The following is a 21,493-nucleotide window of genomic DNA, read 5'->3' as shown; positions in this document are numbered from 1 at the left end:
CAAAAAATTGGGCCAGGTGCGGTGGCTCATGCCTGTAACCCCAGCACTTTGGGAAGCCAAGGTGGGCGGATCATGAGGTCAGGAGATAGAGACCATCCTGGCCAACATGGTTAAACCCCATCTCTACTATAATACAAAAAAATTAGCCAGGCATGGTGGCGTGTGCCTGTAGTCCCAGCTACTCTGGAGGCTGAGGCAGGGTAATTGCTTGAACCCGGGAGGCGGAGGTTGCAGTGAGTCGAGATAGCGCCACTGCACTCCAGCCTGGTGACAGAGCAAGACTCCATCTCAAAAAAAAAAAAAAAAAAAAAAAAAAAAAATTAGCTGGGTGTGGTGGCACGCACCTGTAGTACCAGCTACTCGGGAGGCTGAGGCAGGAGGATCACTTGAACCAGGGAGGCAGAGGTTGCAGTGAGCTGACATCCAGCCACTGCACTCAGCCTGGTGACAGAGCGAGAGTCTGTCTCAAAAAAATAAATAAATAAAATACTAGAAGCTTGGTGTAGTACGGGCCTGTAGTCCCAGATACTCAGAAGGCTGAGGCAAGATGATTGCTTGAGCCCAGGAGTTCAAGTCCAGCTTGGGCAACACAGCAAGACTATAAAATAAAAAACAAAAACAAGAGCCAGGGTCAGGCAGTGGCTCATGTCTGTAATCCCAGCACATTGGGAGATCAAGGCAGGGGATCACTTGAGGCCAGGAGTTCAAGACCAGCCTGGCTAACAGCAAGAAACCTGTCTCTACAAAAAATAAAAAAGTTAGTTGGACACAGTAGCGTGTACCTACAGTCCTAGCTACTTGGGAGGCTGAGGCAGGAGAACTGCTTAAGCCCAGAAGTTTGAGGCTGCAGTTACCTATGATCATGCCACTGCACTCCAGCCTGGGTGACAGAGCAAGATTCAGTCTCAAAAAAAAAAAAAAAGGGCCGGGCACAGTGGCTCATGCCTGTAATCCCAACACTTTGGGAGGCTGAGGCAGGTGGATCACTTAGAGGCCAACTTGGTGAAACCCCATCTCTACTAAAAATACAAAATTAGCCAAGTGTGGTGGTGCATGCCTGTAATTCCAGCTACTCTGGAGGCTGAGGCAGAAGAATCGCTTGAACCCGGGAGGTGGAGGTTAAAGCGAGCTGAGATTGCACCACTGCACTCCAGCTTGGGCGACAGAACAAGACTGTCTCAAAAAAAAAAGAAAAGAAATAAGGCCGGGGGCGGTGGCTCATGCCTGTAATCCCAGCACTTTGGGAGGCTGAGGCGGGCAGATCACAAGGTCAAGAGTTCGAGACCAGCCTGTCTAGCATGGTAAAACCCCATCTCTACTAAAAATACAAAAATTAGCCAAGCATAGTGGCAGTGCCTGTAATCCCAGCTAGTCAGGGGGCTGAGGCAGGAGAATTGCTTGAACCTGGGAGGCGGAGGTTGCAGTGAGCCAAGATCGCGCCACTGCAATCCAGTCTGGGTGACAAGAACGAGACTCTGTCTTAAAAAAATAAAATTAAAAAATAAAAAGCTAGAATACCTCTGAACTGATCATTTAAAAATAGTTAACTTTTAGCCAGGCATGGTGGTGCATGTCCATAATCCCAGCTACTCGACAGGCTGAGGCAGGAGAATCACTTGAACCTGGGAGGCGGAGGTTGCAGTGAGATGAAATTGCGCCATTGCACTCCAGCCTGGGCAACAAGAGCGAAACTCCATCTCAAAAAAAAAAAAAAGGCCGGGTGTCCCAGCACTTTGGGAGGCCGAGGTGGGCAGATCACCTGAGGTTGGGAGACCAGCCTGACCAACATGGAGAAACCCTGTCTCTACTAAAAAAAATACAAAAATTAGCTGGGCGTGGTGGCAGGTCCCTGTAAGCCCAGTTACTTAGGAGGCTGAGGCAGGGAGAATTGATTGAACTGGGAAGGTGGAGGTTGTAGTGAGTGGAGATCGTGCCACTGCACTCCAGCTTGGGCGACAGCATGAGACTCCTTCTAAAAAAAAAAACCGGTTAACTTTATGATATGTGAATTTTATCACACACATACACAGAGGGAGAGAGAATACTGGGCGCTTATACCCATTCCTACAAATCAGCTAAGCCTCCAGCCCTCCAGGACATTGTCATTAAGTTAAAGACCCTCCCTCCACATAGACTCCACCCCCTTCCTACTACATCCTATCTGTCGGCTAGGTGTCTGTGACCTTTCTTCCCATTTTTGCCTATACCACAATTCCCAGAGATGCTCCAAAGATGTTCTCTTCTCCATCCCCAGGTCTGATCCACACTAGAGGTAAGGCAAGGACTGGAGCAATGGGTCAAGTGCTTGTTAGCTCTGTTACCTTGGCAAAGTCAACTAACTTCCCTAAATGGAGTTCCTCTAGGAGCCCAATCACTTATTTTAACCACCCGTTCAACAGTACTGAGATGGTATTTCCTTACGGGTAACTGGGCTATAATGTCAGTGGGAGTGGGAAGGGTAATCTTCCCAGAGAAGGTGAAGCTAGAACTAAGGTGTTAAGGAAGCATTAACTAGTAGGTGAAGAGGGAGAACAGTGTTTTACAGGCAAGTTCAAATTTATTATCATCTCTGAACTTGTTTTCCTACTTGTTCAATGGAGGTGATAGCACCTTCTTCCAAAGGTCCTCATGAAAGGTAAATGAGTCGGCTGGTGTAAAAGGCCTAGGGCAGTCCCTGGCACTAGTGCATGCTCAAGTAAGGCAGTTTTTTCTTCCTTCCTAAGCTTCTACCTTCCACATATGTAATCTAGGACAGGGAAATCTCAGATTCACAGGAGGCAAAGACCTTTATAGGGTGAGTTGTAGTCCCCCTGTCCACCCAGATGATCACCATTGTGTTGGTCACCATGGAATCTGACCAAGCTAGTTGTTTGGAATGAGTGGCCTTAGGGGCAAGTGGTCACAGGATTGGAGGAAGGCAAATTCATGGACAGAAAAGAGAGAAAGAGGTCAAGGTAGGTATTCCCCCTCCTCCACACCATCTCAAATTGTCCCACCAATCCAGCCCCCTCCTGACTCTTAGAATTGGATAATCTAAAAAAAAAAACAAAAAACAAAAAACAAACAGAAAGGAACACATATCTACATGACTGGGTGTACATTGTCTAGTTTGATTCTCATCAAGTCATAGGTACCAATTACAGAGGATAAAGCTAGTGTTCCAGGTGGGGTGGTCAGTTGTCTCAAATCACTCAGGTAATGAGGAGCGAATCTTGCGTTCAAACCTAGGTATCCACAATTCCAGGCCAGTGTTCTGTTGCCTTAGGTTCTCTCTACTCCCTCTAGTGCTGACCTTTGTCTGGGAGAATGCAGGGAGGGGGTGCACTCAGGCAGGGGATGCTGCCAAGAAAATACTTGTGTGAGTGTGGATGGCTTCAGTCAGGTCCTCTCTGCTCCTGGTGGGGGTGGAGATGGGGAAACCTGGGGGTGGGAGACTCCACAATGTAGAGCTCCCCTATGCCCCATCCTAAACACATGGTGGGGAGGGTCTCCATTCCTAGGCAGGCCTTCTTTTCAATCCCCGAACTCTGCACCCTTCCATCATTTCATGCTCCCTCAGCAAAAACCTAAGGTGGAGAGAAGAGGTCTCATAAACACTTAAGCCTCCACATTTGTAACCCTCCTCCAGCCAGTCAAGCCAGCTGTGCAGACTCTGAGCCAGAGTGAGGGAACCAAACAGCCTTCTCAACCAATACCCCTCTAAGTAACAAAGAGGAGAACCCCCTACCCAGTCTGGGCAAGATGCCCCAGGGAGAAGACACTAGTCCAAGTCTCCATCGTCTATCCCTGGAGCCCATCCTGAAGCTTAAGAAAGAAGAGCTAGCAGCCGGGGACCCCAGAAGGGAGGGGGTCAACTCTCTACTCCAGGCGGCTCCCCTCCCTTCCCTCCTCCTGGCTAATAGGTATTTCCTGTTTATGAGGCAGCTAAAGCTGAGCTTTTGGGAAGGGATGGAGATGGAGCCCCTCCCCTCCTAGGGCTGGGTTGGGGAGTCCTTGAAGTGTGACTGAAGGTTGGGAGGCTCCTCCCAGGGGAAGGAGTGTTCCTTACATTGACCATCCATATCATCTCCCATCCAACCCCCCACAGCCCACAGCCTCTGCCTCTCTGGGTTAGGGGGCACTGGAGGGGCCTGTTTCCTGTTCTCATCTCCGAAGCCCTCAAAGGAGAGCAGCTTCCAGGCAGGGGGATCGGAGGCGGTGGGGTTGGGGGGTTGGTACGGAGGTAACGGCGCCAAGGCTGGAGAAAGGGGGGAAGGGAGGAGAGTGTCTTGACTGATGCGTCAGTCTGCAAGGAGGAAGGATGGCCTTGTATTGCCCCTTCGTAATCCAATCTGGTGGTCATTCCGCAGCCCCCTCCCCCCAGCAAAACGCAGATCCCAAGCCCTTAGGCGGAGGAGGGCGGGGACCCCACTTAATTAACCCTTGTAGTTCTAGTCCCAACTGGTTTCGCAGTCAAAGGAGTGGTTAATTTAGGGAGGGGGTGAGTTGAGGGGTTGCTACAAGAATTAAGAGAATGCTTCTTTACCCACCCAGCTTAGGGTAGGGACGCGAAACAAGGGGCCTCCAGAAGAAGGCTGGCATCTCATCAGGGAGCACAGGCAGGGGGTCTGCAGTCCCTTATCCCTCCCGGAGCGCAGTCCGGGGTGGAGAGCGCTACACCACACTGCCCACCCCGGCTCCGCCTCCCCCAGCCGCGGCTCCCGCTCCGGCTCAGCCAGGATCCCCACCCGGCGGCACCCGGAGGACGGACACCGAGCGCGCGGCTGCGCCTCCAAGCCCTCCCCTTCGCCCTCCCCTTCGCCCTCCCTCTCTGGGGTCTCTGCCTCCGTCTCCTTTTTTAAAAGCTGCGTCACATGCATGCCGTTCCCCGGGCGCTCCCAGCCCCTCGCCGCCCGCCCGCCGCGCGGCGCACGCACGTCGTCGCTTGCTGCGCGCTCTCCCGGGTCACTTTGACACGGCTCTCCCCTCCCACTAGCAGGACAATTAGCATATTAATAAAGCCCAGCCCTGCCCGGCTTGGGCTGGGGAGCCGGCGCCGGCGCGAGGGAGCGCGAGCGCGAGGGCGGAGAGGGGGGCGCTCGGCGACGGCGGCGGCGGCGGGAGCGCACAGACACGCACACGCACACGCGCACACACGGACACACACTCCGCGGACTCACACCCGCGCGCACACACGCAAAGGCCGCTCGCCTTCCTGCCTGGCTTCCTTCCTGTCTGCTCCGCGTCTGACAGGCCCCTCGCCGCAGCCAGGGGCCGCCCGTACTGGGCCGAGGCCGGGTCGGCCGGCGGCGAGCGCAGCGGGGGCCGCGGGCGGCGGCGGCGGCTCATGCCCGGCCTGTCCCCGCGAGGGGCGGGCACCGTGACTCGGCTGGGCCCCCAGCGGCGGGCGATGTGAAGATGTCAGTGGGCTGTGCCTGTCCTGGTGAGTGGGGCGCGCGGCCACTCGGCCTCTTCCTGCCCAACCGTCCCCGCGGACCCCTCACCCCGTGTTTGTCGAGAACTTGTCTGGGGGGTTGTCGATGGCTTGGGGGAGGCCAGGAGCTGGAAGGGCTACGCGGGGCCTCAGGCCGTCGGGGAGGGTTTTCCCCAACCGTGTAAATGCGCAGCAGTCCAGAAACACGGGGAGGAGACGCTGGGGGTGGCTTATGTGTATGTTTTTTTTGGGGGTAGGCTAATTGGAGAGAGGTTTGGGGGGGGCTGAAATTCTCAGAATTCCAGGTTGTTAGCCAATCAGAAGTGACTCTGGACTTTTGACCCCCCCCTTAGGTCACCATAGAGTTGTGATTGGATGGTTTGGGCTGCCCCCCCTTCCCTGCTGCCCATTGCCTGTTACCTATCCTGTGACATCCCCCCCATGCTGTTTCTGAGTACCGTGTTTGCAGGGAGGTATTGAATGGGGCCCATCTTGCCCCCCCCTTCAACTTTTCCTGCCTGCTGCCAGGGAAGGTTGACCCTCCTGAGGCACCGATGGTACTCCTAAGAGATGCCAGATAATTGGACCCTTGGGTATGGCATCTCCGCCCTAGTGGGAGGGCAGGCTAGAAAATAGAGTGATTTGTGGAGAGGTAAGCTGGGGGAGCAATACTTGACCCAAAACCGAGAACTTGAGAGAGGACCCAGGCTCAGATCCCTGCCTCCCCAAAACATATCAGCTCTTGCCAGGGATAGCCTAGGTCTGAGTTTTTTTCCTGAGGGGCTGGTAGAGGCGTGGCGGGGGCCATCTACCTCACTGCCAGGAGGAAAGAGAGAAGCCATGCGACTGGAGAGGTAGTCTACAGAGGGCCTCACGGGCACACTGCCTCCATCCCAGGGACTCTGGGTCCTGGAATTGGCCCTCCTGCCCCAGACTGGAGTCAGCTTTCTCCTGGAAGTCAGTGTCCTTGAATGTAGCCCCCTTTGGCTACATACTTCACAACTGGACACCCCTCACTCCCCCACAGATCCTCACGGGAAGCTACCAGCGCGGAAGCTTCCTTGAAAATCATGTGACCCAGGCCAAGCTGGGCTGGGCAAACACTTCAGGTGCCTGCTGAGGCTGATATTTAAGGGGCATGGGTCCCAGAAGGAGGAATAAGAGAACCTGAGAATCCTAGAATATCCGAGTATGGGAACCACTGGCTCCTGCTGCAGAGGGTTGGGGAGAAGAGAGGGAAGAGCTTGCCAAGCTGGAATCCTGCCTGGCCCCATCGTCTCTTCTCCTACCAGCTTGGTGTACATGTTTATGTGTGGATTTTCTCCTTTATAATTGCCCCATGCTGGGTACCCCGTTCAGATCCATCATGTTCTTAGCCCACCCCAGGGCCCTGACCCTCCATCACCGCACATGAGCAGAGCAGTTAAACTAAGGATCTGAACAAGCTAGAGGGATGAGTCTTAAATTGTGATTCTTAGTTCCTACAAATAACGGATAAGCTAGTATGTATGTATGGAGGGGTTGTCAGGCTGGAGGTGGATGGGAGGTTGGCCCTGAAGTTGGGGCAGGATGCCTGGGTCCAGTGGTAGGAGAGAGAAAATCTCTTTTTCTTAGTCTCTGGGAGCAGAATGGGAACAGGAAGAGGGCCCAAGCCCAGGGGTTTGTGGGTGGGTGGGAAGACAACTTCAGTCAGTGCCCCAGAAGGCATGTTCCTTTTGTGTCTGGTGGTCTGACTGAGGGAGAGAGGGCAAAAGACAGGGAAGAGTGGGGAGTCTTTTTCCAGATCGTGAAGAAGTCTTGTAGATTGATGCCACAGAGGATGGATGGAGGTTAGACTTTAAGGAGAACCACATGGGGAGGGCTTCAGTGTAGACTGGAAGTGGGGAATAGTAGCAGTTGGGGTTAGAGAGGGGACCTGACTTGCGACTTGCTTGGATGGGGGAGCACAGGCTTGAACACGAGGGCAGCATGGCAGCATGTAGCAGTCCAGGCCTGAAGACTTCCCCCACCTTGAGCAGCCCTGGGGTGAGGGCTGAGGCGCCCTGGCAGGCCGCCTGCCGCCTGCCTGCCTGCCTGCCTGCCTGTCTGAGTCTCTCCTTTGTGCTCTGCTGTCTCCGGGCTCCTCCTCCTCCCCCAGCCCGGCAGAGACAGCACATGCCCCACACATGTGACTGAGGGAAGCCAGAGCGCACACAGACCCACACACATGCACATGCAGAAACACCACAAGATACACACATACACACGCCCAGCTCCCATAGTGCTTCTGGGGTGAGGACCAGCTTCTGGGGCTGGAATGGCTGGGAGCAGGGAGAGCCTTTGCTAAAGGGCATCACCCTGAGCAATATGCTGAGGGGGCCAGGGCCTGTCTGGGGCAGCATGTGGCTCAGAAGGGTTAAGGCAGGGAGGAGTAGGGGGAGGGGAGGAGGCAGCAGTGGTGGCGGCTGGGAGCCAGGAGAGGAGGATGGCAGAGCGCCAGGCCAACGGGAGGCCGGGCACAGACAAAGGAAGGGGGGCAGGCACACTGGAGGCCTGGGTTAGGGAGCCCCAGGGGCCCGAGCAGGGGGCAGTGCTGGTACCTCATCCTGTGGGCTGGTGCTGGCTACTGTCCTTTGAGTCCCCACCTCCAGGAGGAGTACTTCTCATCATCATCTTTGTCATTCTTTGCTGCTCCCTCTACCTCACCACCAATTCTAAGGCCTTCTAACTCAGACTTGCTCTTTTTAGCTGGACCTGTTCTGGCCCTGTACAACTAGGTGGATCGGGTCAGAGCAGAGAAAGGAGCAGACTTCCTGGAGAAGGAGAACTAGAAGGCCTGTTTTGAATGGTTTGCCAGTCTTGATACATCTTGGCATTTAAGGGCCCCTCCACCCTACAGCAAGACTGGAGGGCCCTTGTAGTCCCTCCTGTCTGAGGAGACAGGCTGGGTCGGGGTTCTGAGCTCTGGGCTGGAGGCAAAAGCCAGAGCGCATTCCCCCTCCCCATGTGGATAGTGATTTGAGGCCTGGCGGGGGAAGGGAGTAGGAATGGCTGCAGTAGGAATTGGCTTATATCTGGTGGATTTAGAAGTGCAGGGTCCAACCCACCCTGGTCATCCTGTCTCAGTGGGTTCTGTTAGGATCTCACTGTTAGGATATTTGGCCCTATGTGCTATGAGGATCTCTTGAGGTACTGCCTGTGAATGCACTTTGGAAAGTTTAAAGGCAGTGGGGGAGAACTGGGACTACCCCAGAGGTAAGCTATAAATTTGGGAGTCAGTGGGAATGTCTTAAGTCCTGGTGATAGGCTGTATGTTGCAGGGTCTGGCTGAATGTTATAGATTTCAGTATGTTTATAAAAGCTGGGGTTTCTTCTATGGCCAGGCTGTGATGAGGAATGGTATGCAGGTTTCAGAGAGGGTGATTTAGATAGGTTAAGTCCTTGCATAATAAATGATCAGGGTGTGTATGTAATAGGCTGTCACAGGTTTAGGGGTTATAACACAGTTTTGGTGTGTGTATTGAGGTCAGGATGCGTGTCGTAGGTCCCAGTGTGTATGGCTTAGACTGTGTGTGTGTGTGTGTGTGTGTATGTATATCCAGGATTTGGGTATATTTAGGATTTGAGATATATCATACGTTGATGGCCAGGTGCGGTGGCTCATGTCTGTAATACTAGCGCTTCGAGAGGCCAAGGTGGGTGGATCACCTGAGGTCAGGCGTTCGAGACCAGCCTGGCCAACATAGCGAAACCCTGTCTCTACTAAAAATACAAAAATTAGCTGGGTGTGGTGGCATGCACCTATAAGCTCAGCTACTCAGGAGGCTGAGGCAGGAGAATCGCTTGAACCCAGGAGGTGGAGGTTGCATTGAGCCAAGATCACGCCACTGCACTCTAGCCTAAGCAACAGAGTGAGATTCCGTCTTGGAAAAAAGATATATCACAGGTTGAAATGTGTATCAGATACTGATTTATGTGAAAGTGAGATGTGTTATTTATGTGGAAGATGTTCACAGAGCCAGGTGCAATATTATTGCACAGTTAACTAGTGAATATGTCATGAGAAATCCTGTCCTTGGAGTTACGTGTGAATATAGTTGAGGGTAGGGGGAAGGGAGTAGAGAAACAGACACTCAAATTGCAAAGAAGGAAATAGAAGGTTTGCGCTCCCCCTTCCCGTGTGTGTGTGTGTGTGTGTGTGTGTGTGTGTGTGTGTGTGTGTACACTATGTGTTTTCCTTTTCCTATCGGTCCAAGAGTAAGGTCTGGACCACTACCCAAGTTTTAGAAATACCCCCTCCTGCTACAACAAAATTACCTTAGGAAAAAAAATAGAAATACCTGCTCCCTCGGGATGCCCCTGCTGGATGGGAGAACAGGCCCTATCCACTAACCACACCTTTTTTTTTTTTTTTCCTGGGGTGGTGGGGAGGATTCAGCAGCACACTAGGCTCCTTCTGGGGACGCTTGGATGGCCAAGTTGGCTTTCCCTAGCTCTGACAATGCTTATTTCCCTGGCACCCACTTGTCTTCAGTGGTGGTGGGGAAGGGGGCTTCCTGTTAAGGGGGATCTAAGTCAAGGCTTGGAACTTAGCTGGGTTGGGGGCAGGGAAGCCTGGAGTGTCCGCCTCCCTCCAATCAGTGTTTACAGGCTGATGTCAGAATGTGTGTCTGTCAAAAATAACCCCCTGGAGCCTCTCCCCCCAGCTTCTCCCGGATTTCACCAGGGGAGCCCAGGGTGGCATCCCAGGCCTGCCTTCAACCTGAGTGATCACAGGGGCGAGAAGGATTTGGGGGAGGTTTGGGAGGTGCTTTGAAGATCTTGGAGTCTGCAGAGAGGAGCCCGCCCTTCTCCATCTCTGCCAGTGGCTTTGGCCCTCCTGCTCACTCCTGATCACCTCGCCTAGGGCTCGGGGAAGGCGGGCTGCGTTTAGTTCCTGGCCCCCACAGGCTTCTCCTCCATCCAGGTCTCTCCTGGCCCAATCTGATCCGTCCCCTGTCTCTCCCAGTCTCTGTCTCTCTTTTGTTTTTCTCAGCAGTCCCTCCGTCCCAGCCTCCCTCCCTCCCTTGCTCTTCCTCTTTCCTCTCAGGGAGGGGGCGGGGCCGGTGGGGGCAGCTCCACCCTCCGCCCGCCCTGGGGCCTCATTCTGAGAGAGGCTCGGAGAGAGCGAGCGGGGAGGGAGGGAGGCAGGGAGAGAAAGGGAGAAAGGCAGGCAGCCGGCGGGCGCTGCGTGTGTGTCTGAGTGTGCGAGTGTGAGTGAGTGTGAGTGCCGGACTCTGCCTCTCCTGGTGCTCCCAGCAGAGGGGCCCGGTGGCCTGGGGAGGGCGGGCGGGCTGCTCGGAGGCAGAGGCAGCGAGAGGCGGCGGCGGGGAGAGCTGAGGAGGAGGAGGAGGAGAGAGGAAAGAGCGGAGCAGCCATTGTTGAGGGAAACCTTGCAAACAAAGAAGGCTCCGGACTCCCCGCGGTCCCCCGCCCCCCAGGCCGGCCCCCTGGCCCCCGGCGCCCGGCCCGGTGGCCATTGTAACTTTCCCCCGGGGCTGCGGCCGCCGCGGGGCGGGCCGAGGCTGTGCGTGTGAGTCTTTGTGCGGCCGGCGGAGTGGAGCTCCCAGCCGGGCCTGCCTGTCCCACTCGGGACATGAGCTGCTGAAGTTGTCCCCTCCTCAGCCCTCACCCCTGCCAGGACTCCTCTGGGCTTGCAGTCGCTCCCCGCACCTCTCCTGGCCCCCTCAGTTCTCCCAGGTAAGTCTGAGCACCCTGCAAGCCTGTTGGGGGGTGGGCGGAAGGCTCTCAGCCCGGCCCAGGCCTGGTCTGCGGGCTAGGGGAGAGGTGCCCCAGCTCAGAGCCGGAGGGGCGCTCAGGCCTGCTGACCTGTGGCCAGCCCCTAAAGGGAGGGGGCCTGCCCTCTGGTCAGCCTGGTTACCATGGCAATGCCCAGCTGGAGGTGCCCCCCTCAGCCCCGGGATGCAGCTTCCACCCTGAGAAAACTTTACTAGTTCTGGGCTCTTCTCTCCCCCTTCCTAAAGGCTTCCAGATTGCTAGAGGTGGGAGGGGGGCCATGGCTGATTACAGGGCTGGATGACACATCTCCCCACCCACCCACCCCCATCCCCCCACCTTGCTCCCTCTACTCCTGCTGCTGGGGACAGGCAGCAACAGGGACAGATGGTCTGGGTGATGTCCCTCCCTTTCTCTACTCACTCCCAAGCCCTTGTGCTGGAGCTACTGGGAGTTGAATGGCTCTGGAGAGATGCTGAGTTTGTGTCCATTCGCTGGAGGTGTAAATAGAGGCCCAGAGCTTTGGGCTTTAGCTCCTCAGAGCTATTTACCCAGGCCCAAACAACACCTGTTCATTTTCTAGAGAGAGAAATGGAGGCTCTGAGAGTTTTTTTTACAAAATTGGAGAGAAACCCAGGCATCCTGCCTCCTTTCTCTTCAGGTTCTTGAGCTGACACATTTCAAGTGGCCCCTAAACTGAGGAGGCAGGAGTGGTTAAGTTATGGGAGAAAGCATGGCCTAATTGGGGGATGAGGGCCAGGTCTGAGAATCTACTCTTGGGTTTATTGCCCAGGCCTGGTCTCTAGTGGGCCGTGTGAGCTTGGGCTTCCTGTGTGGCCTTAGTCTGCCTGTCTGTGTAGTGGGGAGACTTAGTGGCTGAGTGGGGACTGTCTTTCTGGAGACACAGGCTCAGTCCAGACTGGCATGTGAAGGCTGTGTGTGCTGTTCTTGGAGCATATGGATGTGGAGCTCGTGCATGGGGTGAGGGCCTGTTGCGGGCATCTGAATCTGCCTGGGGCTGCTGGGTTCCAGCCCTTGATAGGCATGTTAGGGCGAGCTGAGGGTGGAAGCCTGCTAGGCAGGATGAGGCACACGTGTGTGCAGGCACACACAGGCTTTGACTCTTGGCACCCTCAGAGACTGTGCAGTCTGGGACCCTCCTTTTGCCTGCATTGTGAGGATGGGGCCCTGGGGAGAGAATAAAATGACACATGTTGGCACAGGGTCTTCTTTTGTCTCTTCCCCCCAAGGAACAAAATAGGTTTTGCGTCTAAGTTGGGGAGGAGATATAGATACAGCCAATCTAGCTACCCTTCCAAATGCCGTCAAGTTTTAGGGACCCAAGGAAGCAAATGTGATTGGAGTCAGATGACTTTTGGGACTGTGCCTCAGTTTCCCCTCCTATCTGGTGAGAAGGGGAAACAAAGTTGTAGGGGTACCTGGCTCATACCCAACTATGAATTTAACACTTCTTCCAGTCAGAAAACAGTACTCAAGGAACTGTTTGCTGTTAGGTGGAGTGAGAGAGAGGACATGTGCACATCACGGATACACACTAGCAAGACCCCTGTCTAGTGACCACGTGCCCCTAGACTGAGGAACATAGGCTCCTTCACAAACCACCTACTTCTCAATTGTAAGTAGAGTGGGATCCAAAGGAGGCTTATCTGCCACCTCCCCCACTCCCAAGTCTCAGAAGAGAAAATGGGTTGAGGCTTTGGGTTTCTGGTTTGGAGACAATACTCTCTACCCTTGGTGGGGGCAGGGGTGGGGGCTGGGCTGATAAGGGAGTGGCCGTTAGTGGGGAGGCAGAAGGCCCAACTGGTTATCTGGTAGGCCGCACCCAACAGGCACCCACCCCCATTTATCTTTCTATCCCTTGCCCTCCTGAGACCCTGAGGGTGGAGGAGGGGCAGAGTTCGAAAATCCCCCCTTTTCCTCCCCCACTTTGGTCTCTAGAGGGCAATAGAGGGGTCCGATGGTAGAAAGTATAGGATGTGGAAATCAGAAGATCCAAGCTCAAGTCCTAGCTTTGAGAGTTACTAGCTTTATGATCTTGGCAAGTTCCTTTGAGCCCTCAGTTGCCTCATCTGTAAAATGGGAATGTTATGGTCAGCCCTGCTACCTCATAAGGTTGTTGTGATGATTGAATGAAACTCTGTAGATTAGAAGGGAGTTTATCAAAATTAGATTCTAATGATTGGATATTTATTTGTTCTGTGATAATTCTTCCCAGCTTCAATTCCTCTTCTGTCATCTAGGACTCAGCCAAATGAAGAAATGGGATCTTGGGTATACGCTGGGATTAGGGTGGAATACTCTGTTTCTTAATGAAATAAGATTGGAGCCAGAATTAGAAGGAGAGACAGGTGCTCCCTAGAGTAGCCCCCTCCCCTACTCCACCACTCTCTTGTAAGCAGGCCAGGGAGCTCCATAAGACCATCCCTATCCACACAGTCTAGCAGGCTTATCGGAGAGCTCCCAAGAGGGGGTCAGGGGACTCCTTTTTCTTTTAGGAACAGGGTCTCACTCTGTTGTCCAGGCTGGAGTGCAGTGGTATGATCTCTGCTTACTTCAGTGTCAACCTCCCAGGCTCAAGTGATCCTCCCGCCTCAGCCTCCCAAGTAGCTGGAACTACAGGCGTGCCCCACCATACCCGGCCAACTTTTAAAATTGGTTTTAGAGACGAGGTCTTGCTATGTTGCCCTGGCTGGTCCCTGCAGCCTCGACCTCCTGTGCTCAAGCAGTCTTCTTGCCTTGGCCTCCCAAAGTGCTAAGATTACAGATGTGAGCCACCGAGCCCAGCTATGACTCCTTTCTTTTTCTTCTAGGTTGTTCCTCAAAGTCATTCAAGCTGTACTCGCCGAAGGAGCCCCCGAACGGCAACGCCTTCCCCCCCTTCCATCCCGGCACCATGCTAGATCGGGATGTAGGGTAAGTGAGTCTCTTGGCCACTTCCTAACCCTTCTCCAGGTGGGATCCTGCCTGGAAAGGGGAGGGAGTAGCCCCCCACCCCCAATAATTCCTGTCTTCCACCCCCATTCTCATAGCCTCTTACTTTACACAGCCCGACTCCCATGTACCCGCCTACATACCTGGAGCCAGGGATTGGGTAAGTGGAGTCCAGTGGGGAAGAAGGTGCTTTCCACTGGGTGAAGGCCAAGGTAGGGGGTGGGGTGGGGAGGCTCCACTCCTACTGATCTGCCTTCTTCACTTCCTCCAGGAGGCACACACCATATGGCAACCAAACTGACTATAGAATATTCGAGCTTAACAAACGGCTTCAGAACTGGACAGAGGTATTGCCAAGGGAAAAGGAACTGGGAGCAGGAGGGCCATCTGGGCACCCTATGGGATATCTTATGACATGAACACACCTCACCATGCTCCCTAGGAGTGTGACAATCTCTGGTGGGATGCATTCACAACTGAGTTCTTTGAGGACGATGCCATGTTGACCATCACTTTCTGCCTGGAGGATGGACCAAAGAGATATAGTAAGTGACCTCTGGGGTCTTGCTATGGGGGTGTATACCTCCTGTGTAGTTCTAAAGTCTAGAAGTGGGTCTGGGAGTGCCAGGGGATATCTAGCTTGGTAGGGGAGGCATCTGTCTGGCCCCTTTTGCGGTCCTTTTGTCCTGAAGAGTTTGTCCCATCTCTACAGCCATTGGCCGGACCCTGATCCCACGCTACTTCCGCAGCATCTTTGAGGGGGGTGCTACGGAGCTGTACTATGTTCTTAAGCACCCCAAGGAGGCATTCCACAGCAACTTTGTGTCCCTCGACTGTGACCAGGGCAGCATGGTGACCCAGCATGGCAAGCCCATGTTCACCCAGGTCAGCAACCCAGCTGGATGTGGAACACCATGGCACCTGGGTTTGATTCCCGTCCTCTCTCCCAGTGTATACTCACAGCTGTTCTCCAGGGAGCCATATTGCGAAGTGGCAAAATAAGAAGGGCCGATAGGCATGTTGCAACCGTCAGCAAGCATGTATTATGTTTGTATGGGATAGTTTTCTGGGCCCTAGGGCTATACGAGTGAACAAGAGTGTGCCCTCACATAGCATAGAGCAGATGGGTGTATCACTAGCTACATGTGTTAAGATTTTCTACTGTGTGTGTGTATCTTGTGTGTCTGTGTGTGTAAAGGCCAGGTATATGGGTGGGGAGTATTGTGACATTTGTGCACCCAGATTTAATATGCAGGTAACAAAAGTATATGCAATGGTAGAGTTGTAACCAAATGGGAGACTGTAATAGACATACCTTCAGGTATGGTATGTGGGGAGGGGGCAGGGGTCTGACAAGCCTGTCCCCAGGTGTGTGTGGAGGGCCGGTTGTACCTGGAGTTCATGTTTGACGACATGATGCGAATAAAGACGTGGCACTTCAGCATCCGGCAGCACCGAGAGCTCATCCCCCGCAGCATCCTTGCCATGCATGTGAGTCGTGGGCAGGACCCAGGACACAAGAGTGAAGGCAAGCAGGGGGAAGGGTGGAACAAGGTCGGTCATTTCCTGACTGGCCTTAGACAGAGGGTTAGGGTTTCTTCATCTGAACAGCAGGTTTTATGAGAGAGTATCCTCTCTCAGGAGTGTTAAAATGCTCAGATGATAGGGCAGGTGAGCAGAGGCAACCCAGGTGTCAGTGTTCTTGCTTGTCTTTTCTCCCACTCTAGGCCCAAGACCCCCAGATGTTGGATCAGCTCTCCAAAAACATCACCCGGTGTGGGCTGTCCAATTCCACTCTCAACTACCTCCGAGTGAGTCTCTGACCATCCAGTTTCTGCCCCGGTCCATTTAGTCTCGGCTCGATGTCTGTCCCCTGACAAGCCACCCCCTTGTCGACTCCTAGCTCTGTGTGATACTTGAGCCCATGCAAGAGCTCATGTCCCGCCACAAGACCTACAGCCTCAGCCCCCGCGACTGCCTCAAGACCTGCCTTTTCCAGAAGTGGCAGCGCATGGTAGCACCCCCCGGTGAGTGCCTTGCACCTGCTCTTACCAGGATCTCACACTGCTCCCCAAAGCTGTATCTTTATTTCCTTTTGAAGTTTTCCCTGCCCCTTCCTTGTTCCTGGGTCTACAAAATTGGGATCAGGGCAGGCTCATGCTCCTTGGGAGCCACAATTTAGAATAGGGGACCTGGGGCCCTCTCCCATCTGAGTCTCCTTTCCCCGGCACAGCGGAGCCCACACGTCAGCAGCCCAGCAAACGGCGGAAACGGAAAATGTCAGGGGGCAGCACCATGAGCTCGGGGGGCGGTAACACCAACAACAGCAACAGCAAGAAGAAGAGCCCAGCTAGCACCTTCGCCCTCTCCAGCCAGGTACCTGTAAGCATCTCGGCTTTCTTCTCTCTTCTGGGCTGCCCCACTGCTCACCCCTGACCCCTGTCCAAGCCTGAGCTCACTAGCAGGCATAGAAGCAAAGACAGTTTTCTTCATGTACTCTGCCAGCATGGGCTAGCTGCTTTTACTGGTGAGAGAGTCCTTGTCAGGCACTTGCATGGGTGTGATCACACAGACTCAGCTGTAGGAAGCTGGGGCATAAAGGAACGGAGACAGCCATGAGGACATACAGACGTTCAGGACAGGCAGCTTGGGGCTCACAGACCATCCAGCGCATATACTCACACTGATAGAAAGACCCGCAGACTGGAGTGTTTGCAGATCCAGAATACATGCCCTTGCACATGCACACATTGCCCTCCCTCGTGTTTGACCTACTCCCTTTCTCTTACATGTGGACAGAAGTTGAGGAGTCCCCTAAAATTTTGGGGAGACGGGCTAGGGAGCTAGGGGAATGGATATGGGCTAAAGGCTTTGATGCTCTGGTGTTCTTCAGTGGGAAGGATTCCGGGAGCTGAGGGTGTCAGGAGTTGGGGTTTTAAATTCGGGTATGAGGAGGGGGTGGGGACTATTGAGCTTCCAGGGTGGGTGTTGGGGCTCTGGGGGTATCTGCCGCCCTGGGCCGGGCGAGCCCTTGCCCCGATTATGTTTGGGGACCTCCGCCACTCTCAGGATGTGATGGTGGTGGGGGAGCCCACCCTGATGGGCGGGGAGTTCGGGGACGAGGACGAGAGGCTCATCACCCGGCTGGAGAACACCCAGTTTGACGCAGCCAACGGCATTGACGACGAGGACAGCTTTAACAACTCCCCTGCACTGGGCGCCAACAGCCCCTGGAACAGCAAGCCTCCGTCCAGCCAAGAAAGCAAATCGGAGAACCCCACGTCACAGGCCTCCCAGTAAAAGGCCCTGCCGTGGCCACCCAGTGCTCTGCCTATCTGCCCCACCTCTCGCAGCCCCAGGAAGCAGAAGACAGAATGAAGAGACTGAGCATCTAAAATGGGCAGCCTCCATCCACCTGCTTCAAGGAGGAACTGGACTCGCTGGGGCAGGTGCCAAGATTTGCCCCACAGTGGCCCTGGGCTGGGCCTGGCCTCTGCAGAGCCTTTTAGGGGAAGGGGGTACTCATGTGGATGCCTACTTGGAACCTGGGCCTCTGAGACATGTCCTGACCACCCCCCAGGGCATTTGCCTCCATCCTCACTCCAGATTCTGGGTTTCCCATCCCCCTGACTTTACCCCTTTCAAGCCTGGGGTTCTCTGTACCCATAGCCCTTAGGGACTTAAAGTTATGGGGCTTGGTTGAATGCCCCTTCCCCTAGGCAGCTGGTAATAGAGGGGTAAAGCCCTGGGCTCCTCCTCCAGCTGCCACTTATCCCAGCTCCAAGTTTTTAAAAAAATAATATTATTAAAAATGTAAGTTAAAAAAAAATCACTCATGTCCCCCCCTCTTCCCCCTATTAAAAGTCCAGCTACCTCCCTACTCTTAGCAGATGGGGGCCTAGGGTCTAGGTGGGGGTGAAAGGGGGGGAGGGAGGTATGCATACCATTTTATATGGTGTGAGAGCTTCAGACCAAGGAGACCCTTTGCCATCTCCCACTTTCCTGTGGGGTGACTGCAGTTGGGGAAGTCATGCCATGGGGTAGTGGGACATTGGTGGCCACATCTTGGTGACAGACCCTTGCTGTTGTCTCTGTCTCCCCATTATCTGGACTCTGGCCTGCCCTCCTAGTGCTCGTGACTCCCTCTCTTCCAGCCCCACCCCTATGGTGTGTATATTCCTTACAAGTCCTCCACAAGAGCAGCTGTCTAGGATGTGGGGAGGGGAGGCTCCTTCCCTTAGGGAGCCTGGAGAGAAGGGAGCAGCCTTGTTGCTGTATTTTTGGTTTTGTTTCAGTTGGGCAGGCATGGGATGGGAGAGGGGCTTAGTCACTTTCCTCCAGAATCTTCCTCCCTCAACCCCTCCAACTGCATACGTAATCCTACTCTGTCCTTCACAGAGGGGAAGGGGCCAACGACGACGTCCCAGCTCTAAGCCCACCAGAGAGAAACAGGCCTCTGTCCCCCTGGGTGAAGTAGCGGGTCTTCACCTGCCAGTGTCCCCTGCCACTCCTTCCTCATAGCAGGGAGGAGGAGGAGGAGGAGGCAGCCAGGATCCTCAGCTCTGCCAGGGTGCAGCCAGGAGCAGGGTTTCACGCAGCTGGGCCAGCTCTGTGGCTTTGCTGCCTTTTCCTGTGGCCAGTCCCAGGAAGTGCTAGCACCACCTCTCTCCCCACTCTTCCCTCTGGATTCTGGGGTCCCCCACACCCTATTTCCTCCACTCCAGCTGCCACTTTTGGAAGGGTATTGAGTCAGGAGCTGAGGGAAGGGGTGAGGAAGGTGGACATCCCACCCTAACTGTAATGCCTTTTTTTTTTTTTTTTTTTTTTTTTTTTTTTTTTTTTTTTTTTGGGCCATTTGAGTCATGTATGGTACCGATCAATAAAGAGACTTTTTGGTTTGAGAGTGTCCTGGTTGGTCATTGATGCCTAATAATGACTCAGTCCAAGGCAGTCTTTTCCCCATCCTTACAGTTCCTAAGACTGTATGAATTGGATCCCTTCACTCTCACCTCACATTTCTCCTCACTGTTTTGAAGTTGTTTCCCTGAATTATACCTCTCCTTCACCCAAGACCCTAAAGTTTGTTCCCATATGTCCCAGCCTGGCCCCATCTCCCTCTAAGTTGAGGGAGAATTGACTTTCTCAGTCTGCTCCCCACCTCTCACCCCAGGACTGTTGCTTCTCACCCCTAGCTGTCATGGGGCAGCCAGACAGGTGGCCCTCCTGGGGCAGATTCCTAGGATAGACTGCCCTGGATTATGCTGTTGAGGGAGGAGTGAGAGAGGGGACTTGGCCTAGGAGGGGGCTTGGGTTAGAGGGTCTTGAGGTACTTAGAGTACCTTGGAGACTCCTACCCCTACCCAGCCCCCAGCCTACTAGCCCAGCTAACGTCGGTTGGTTGGTTGGTTGGTTTATTTTGAGATGGAGTCTTGCTCTGTTGCCCAGGCTGGAGTGCAGTGGCATGATCTCGGCTCACTGCAACCTCCACCTCCTGGGTTCAAGTAATTCTACCTCATCCTTCCAGGTAGCTGCGATTACAGGTGCCCGCCACTATGCCTGGCTAATTTGTATATATTTTTTTTAGTAGAGATAGGGTTTCACCATGTTGGCCAGGCTGGTCTCGAACTCTTGACCTCAGGTGATCCACCCACCTCAGCCTCCCAAAGTACTGGGATTATAGGCATGATCTGCTGCATCCGGTCACCAGCTGAGGTCTAAATTAGTCTCCCTGGTGCTAAGGTCCCTGGGTGAAGGATTAAGAGAGTAGCAGGATTGTCTGTCTCCTTGCTGACTTTGGGTGGGGACGTTGAGGGAGGAAGACAGTTCTGTTGCTAGTGGGTAGCCTGAAGCTCTATGGGAGGATGGGAGGATAAATAGGGTACTTTTCAGACTCTTTGCCAGGTAGTTAACTCTCCAAGTCCCCTCCTCTTCATTAAAGACTGGGAAGATAAGGAGACCCCGCTGTGGACTGGAGATGGGGTCTTAGTGCCCATAAAGCTCTCTATCCAGTGTCCCTCTTTGTCATCCCAGGCAGGAGAAGCTGAGGCCTCAAACTGTTCCCCTCCTAAGGTCTCTCTCGACCTGAAATAAAGCCTGATAGACCTGCACCTCTACCCTTACCTCCCTAGCTGGTAGGAAGACACCAGAGGAAGGGACTGTATGACCCATCCAATCCCTCTCCAATCTATAGTTACTTGGCCCTGCCCTGCCGCCAGCCCAGCTTCTCACAGCCCAGTGCCTCAGGACCCCAAGGAATGCTATTGCACCCCACCCCCAACTCTTCCTTTGTAGATTTGGCCAGCCTGAAGGACATTTACCGGCTAGCTGCCACCAGCAACTCACCGTGAGAGTGCCAGGTAACATCTACAGTGGGTCTGTGTCTGGCACTGGGTGTACATCTAGCCCATTAGCCTGAGTGTGTGTCTGTGTGTATGTATGTGCTGCTGAGCTGGGGAGGGCCTGGATCTGTTTATATGTGCAGGTAAGGGAGTGTGTACATGTGTTTGTATGTGGGCATGTATATGCATATGTTGATGTATGTGTCGGTGAATTAATTCATTCAAATAGTATTCATTGAACCCTCTTTAGGTACTAGGCCCATTCTAGGTGCTGGTGATATGATATTGAACAAAGCAGAGAATATGTGACTGCTGAGTGAGTGAAGGCTATAAATCCATAAATGAGGATGTGTTGAATGTGTGGCTTAGCAGTGCGACTGTGTTGAGTTATGGGGCTGCTGGGACAGTTGTTGTGTGACTCGGGCATTTGTAGGTTCACGTCTTGTATGTATGTGTATGGAGGGAGGTAGTCAAGGGAAAAGGTAGATTGCCAGGCCTGGACCCCATCCTGCTTGGGGGCAGGGGTAGGTCAGAGAAGCAGGAGAACACACTGTTAGAACTCAGGAAACACAGTGGCCAGCAACTTCCTCTGGAGCCCCATATCTGGCTCCTCCCCATTTGCCCCCAGCAGCCCCTGGTGAAGAGGAATTACTGGGGTAGGGGAAGAGAGAGACCCTCCAAAGCCCTCATGCCCTCTGTTTTCAGGTACCTGTGTGGTCCCAGTCCCAAGCCTTAGCACATTGCTGAAGAGCTTTGTGCTGCTGAGCTGGGGAGGGCCTGGATCTGTTTATATGTGCAGGTAAGGGAGCATATACATGTGTTTGTATGTAGGCATGTATATGCATATGTTTATGTATATGTCTGTTGGTGAATTAATTCATTCAGATAGTCTGACCATGTACCCCAACCAGGGCCTCTGAATCCACAGAGGTCTGAACCCAACCCCAAACCTCTGTCCCTCCTGGACTTACAGCTCCTTCCTCATTTTTCCTGACCTGGTCTGATCTGATTCAGCCAGAGAGCTCCATCCCTTTTC

General features: G+C 53.8%; 1 protein-coding gene across 5 annotated transcripts; it reads left to right on the top strand.

Annotated features, from left to right (window-relative positions):
* Positions 1-5,042: 5,042 nt before the first annotated feature.
* Positions 5,043-20,440, top strand: LDB1 (LIM domain binding 1). Of its 5 annotated transcripts, none has more exons than XM_050804165.1 (11): positions 5,043-5,422; positions 13,999-14,101; positions 14,235-14,279; positions 14,391-14,466; positions 14,562-14,664; positions 14,832-15,004; positions 15,488-15,610; positions 15,847-15,930; positions 16,023-16,146; positions 16,353-16,495; positions 20,411-20,440. In XM_050804165.1, exons 1-11 carry the CDS (start codon positions 5,398-5,400, stop codon positions 20,423-20,425), a joined length of 1,014 nt encoding a protein of 337 aa, XP_050660122.1. In that variant the 5' UTR covers positions 5,043-5,397; the 3' UTR covers positions 20,426-20,440. The 5 variants fall into 5 exon arrangements, with proteins under 5 accessions (XP_050660122.1, XP_050660121.1, XP_050660119.1 ...); XM_050804164.1 differs by having other exon boundaries at positions 16,353-16,501; XM_050804162.1 differs by lacking the exon at positions 20,411-20,440 and adding an exon at positions 17,189-19,816.
* The last annotated feature ends 1,053 nt before the right edge of the window (positions 20,441-21,493 follow it).

This window comes from Macaca thibetana, chromosome 9 (genome assembly GCF_024542745.1).
Source record: "Macaca thibetana thibetana isolate TM-01 chromosome 9, ASM2454274v1, whole genome shotgun sequence".
Taxonomy (NCBI): domain Eukaryota; kingdom Metazoa; phylum Chordata; class Mammalia; order Primates; family Cercopithecidae; genus Macaca; species Macaca thibetana.
The sequence above is the reverse complement of the archived record's forward strand: the minus strand, read 5'-3'. Positions and strand labels throughout refer to the sequence as shown.

Coding starts and splice junctions, on each gene's coding strand:
- LDB1 (XM_050804161.1), top strand. CDS start 5,398: ATGTCAGTGGGCTGTGCCTGTCCTG. Junction 14,280..14,390: donor TACCTGGAGCCAGGGATTGG/GTAAGTGGAGTC, acceptor CACTTCCTCCAG/GAGGCACACACCATATGGCA. Junction 14,467..14,561: donor GGCTTCAGAACTGGACAGAG/GTATTGCCAAGG, acceptor CATGCTCCCTAG/GAGTGTGACAATCTCTGGTG.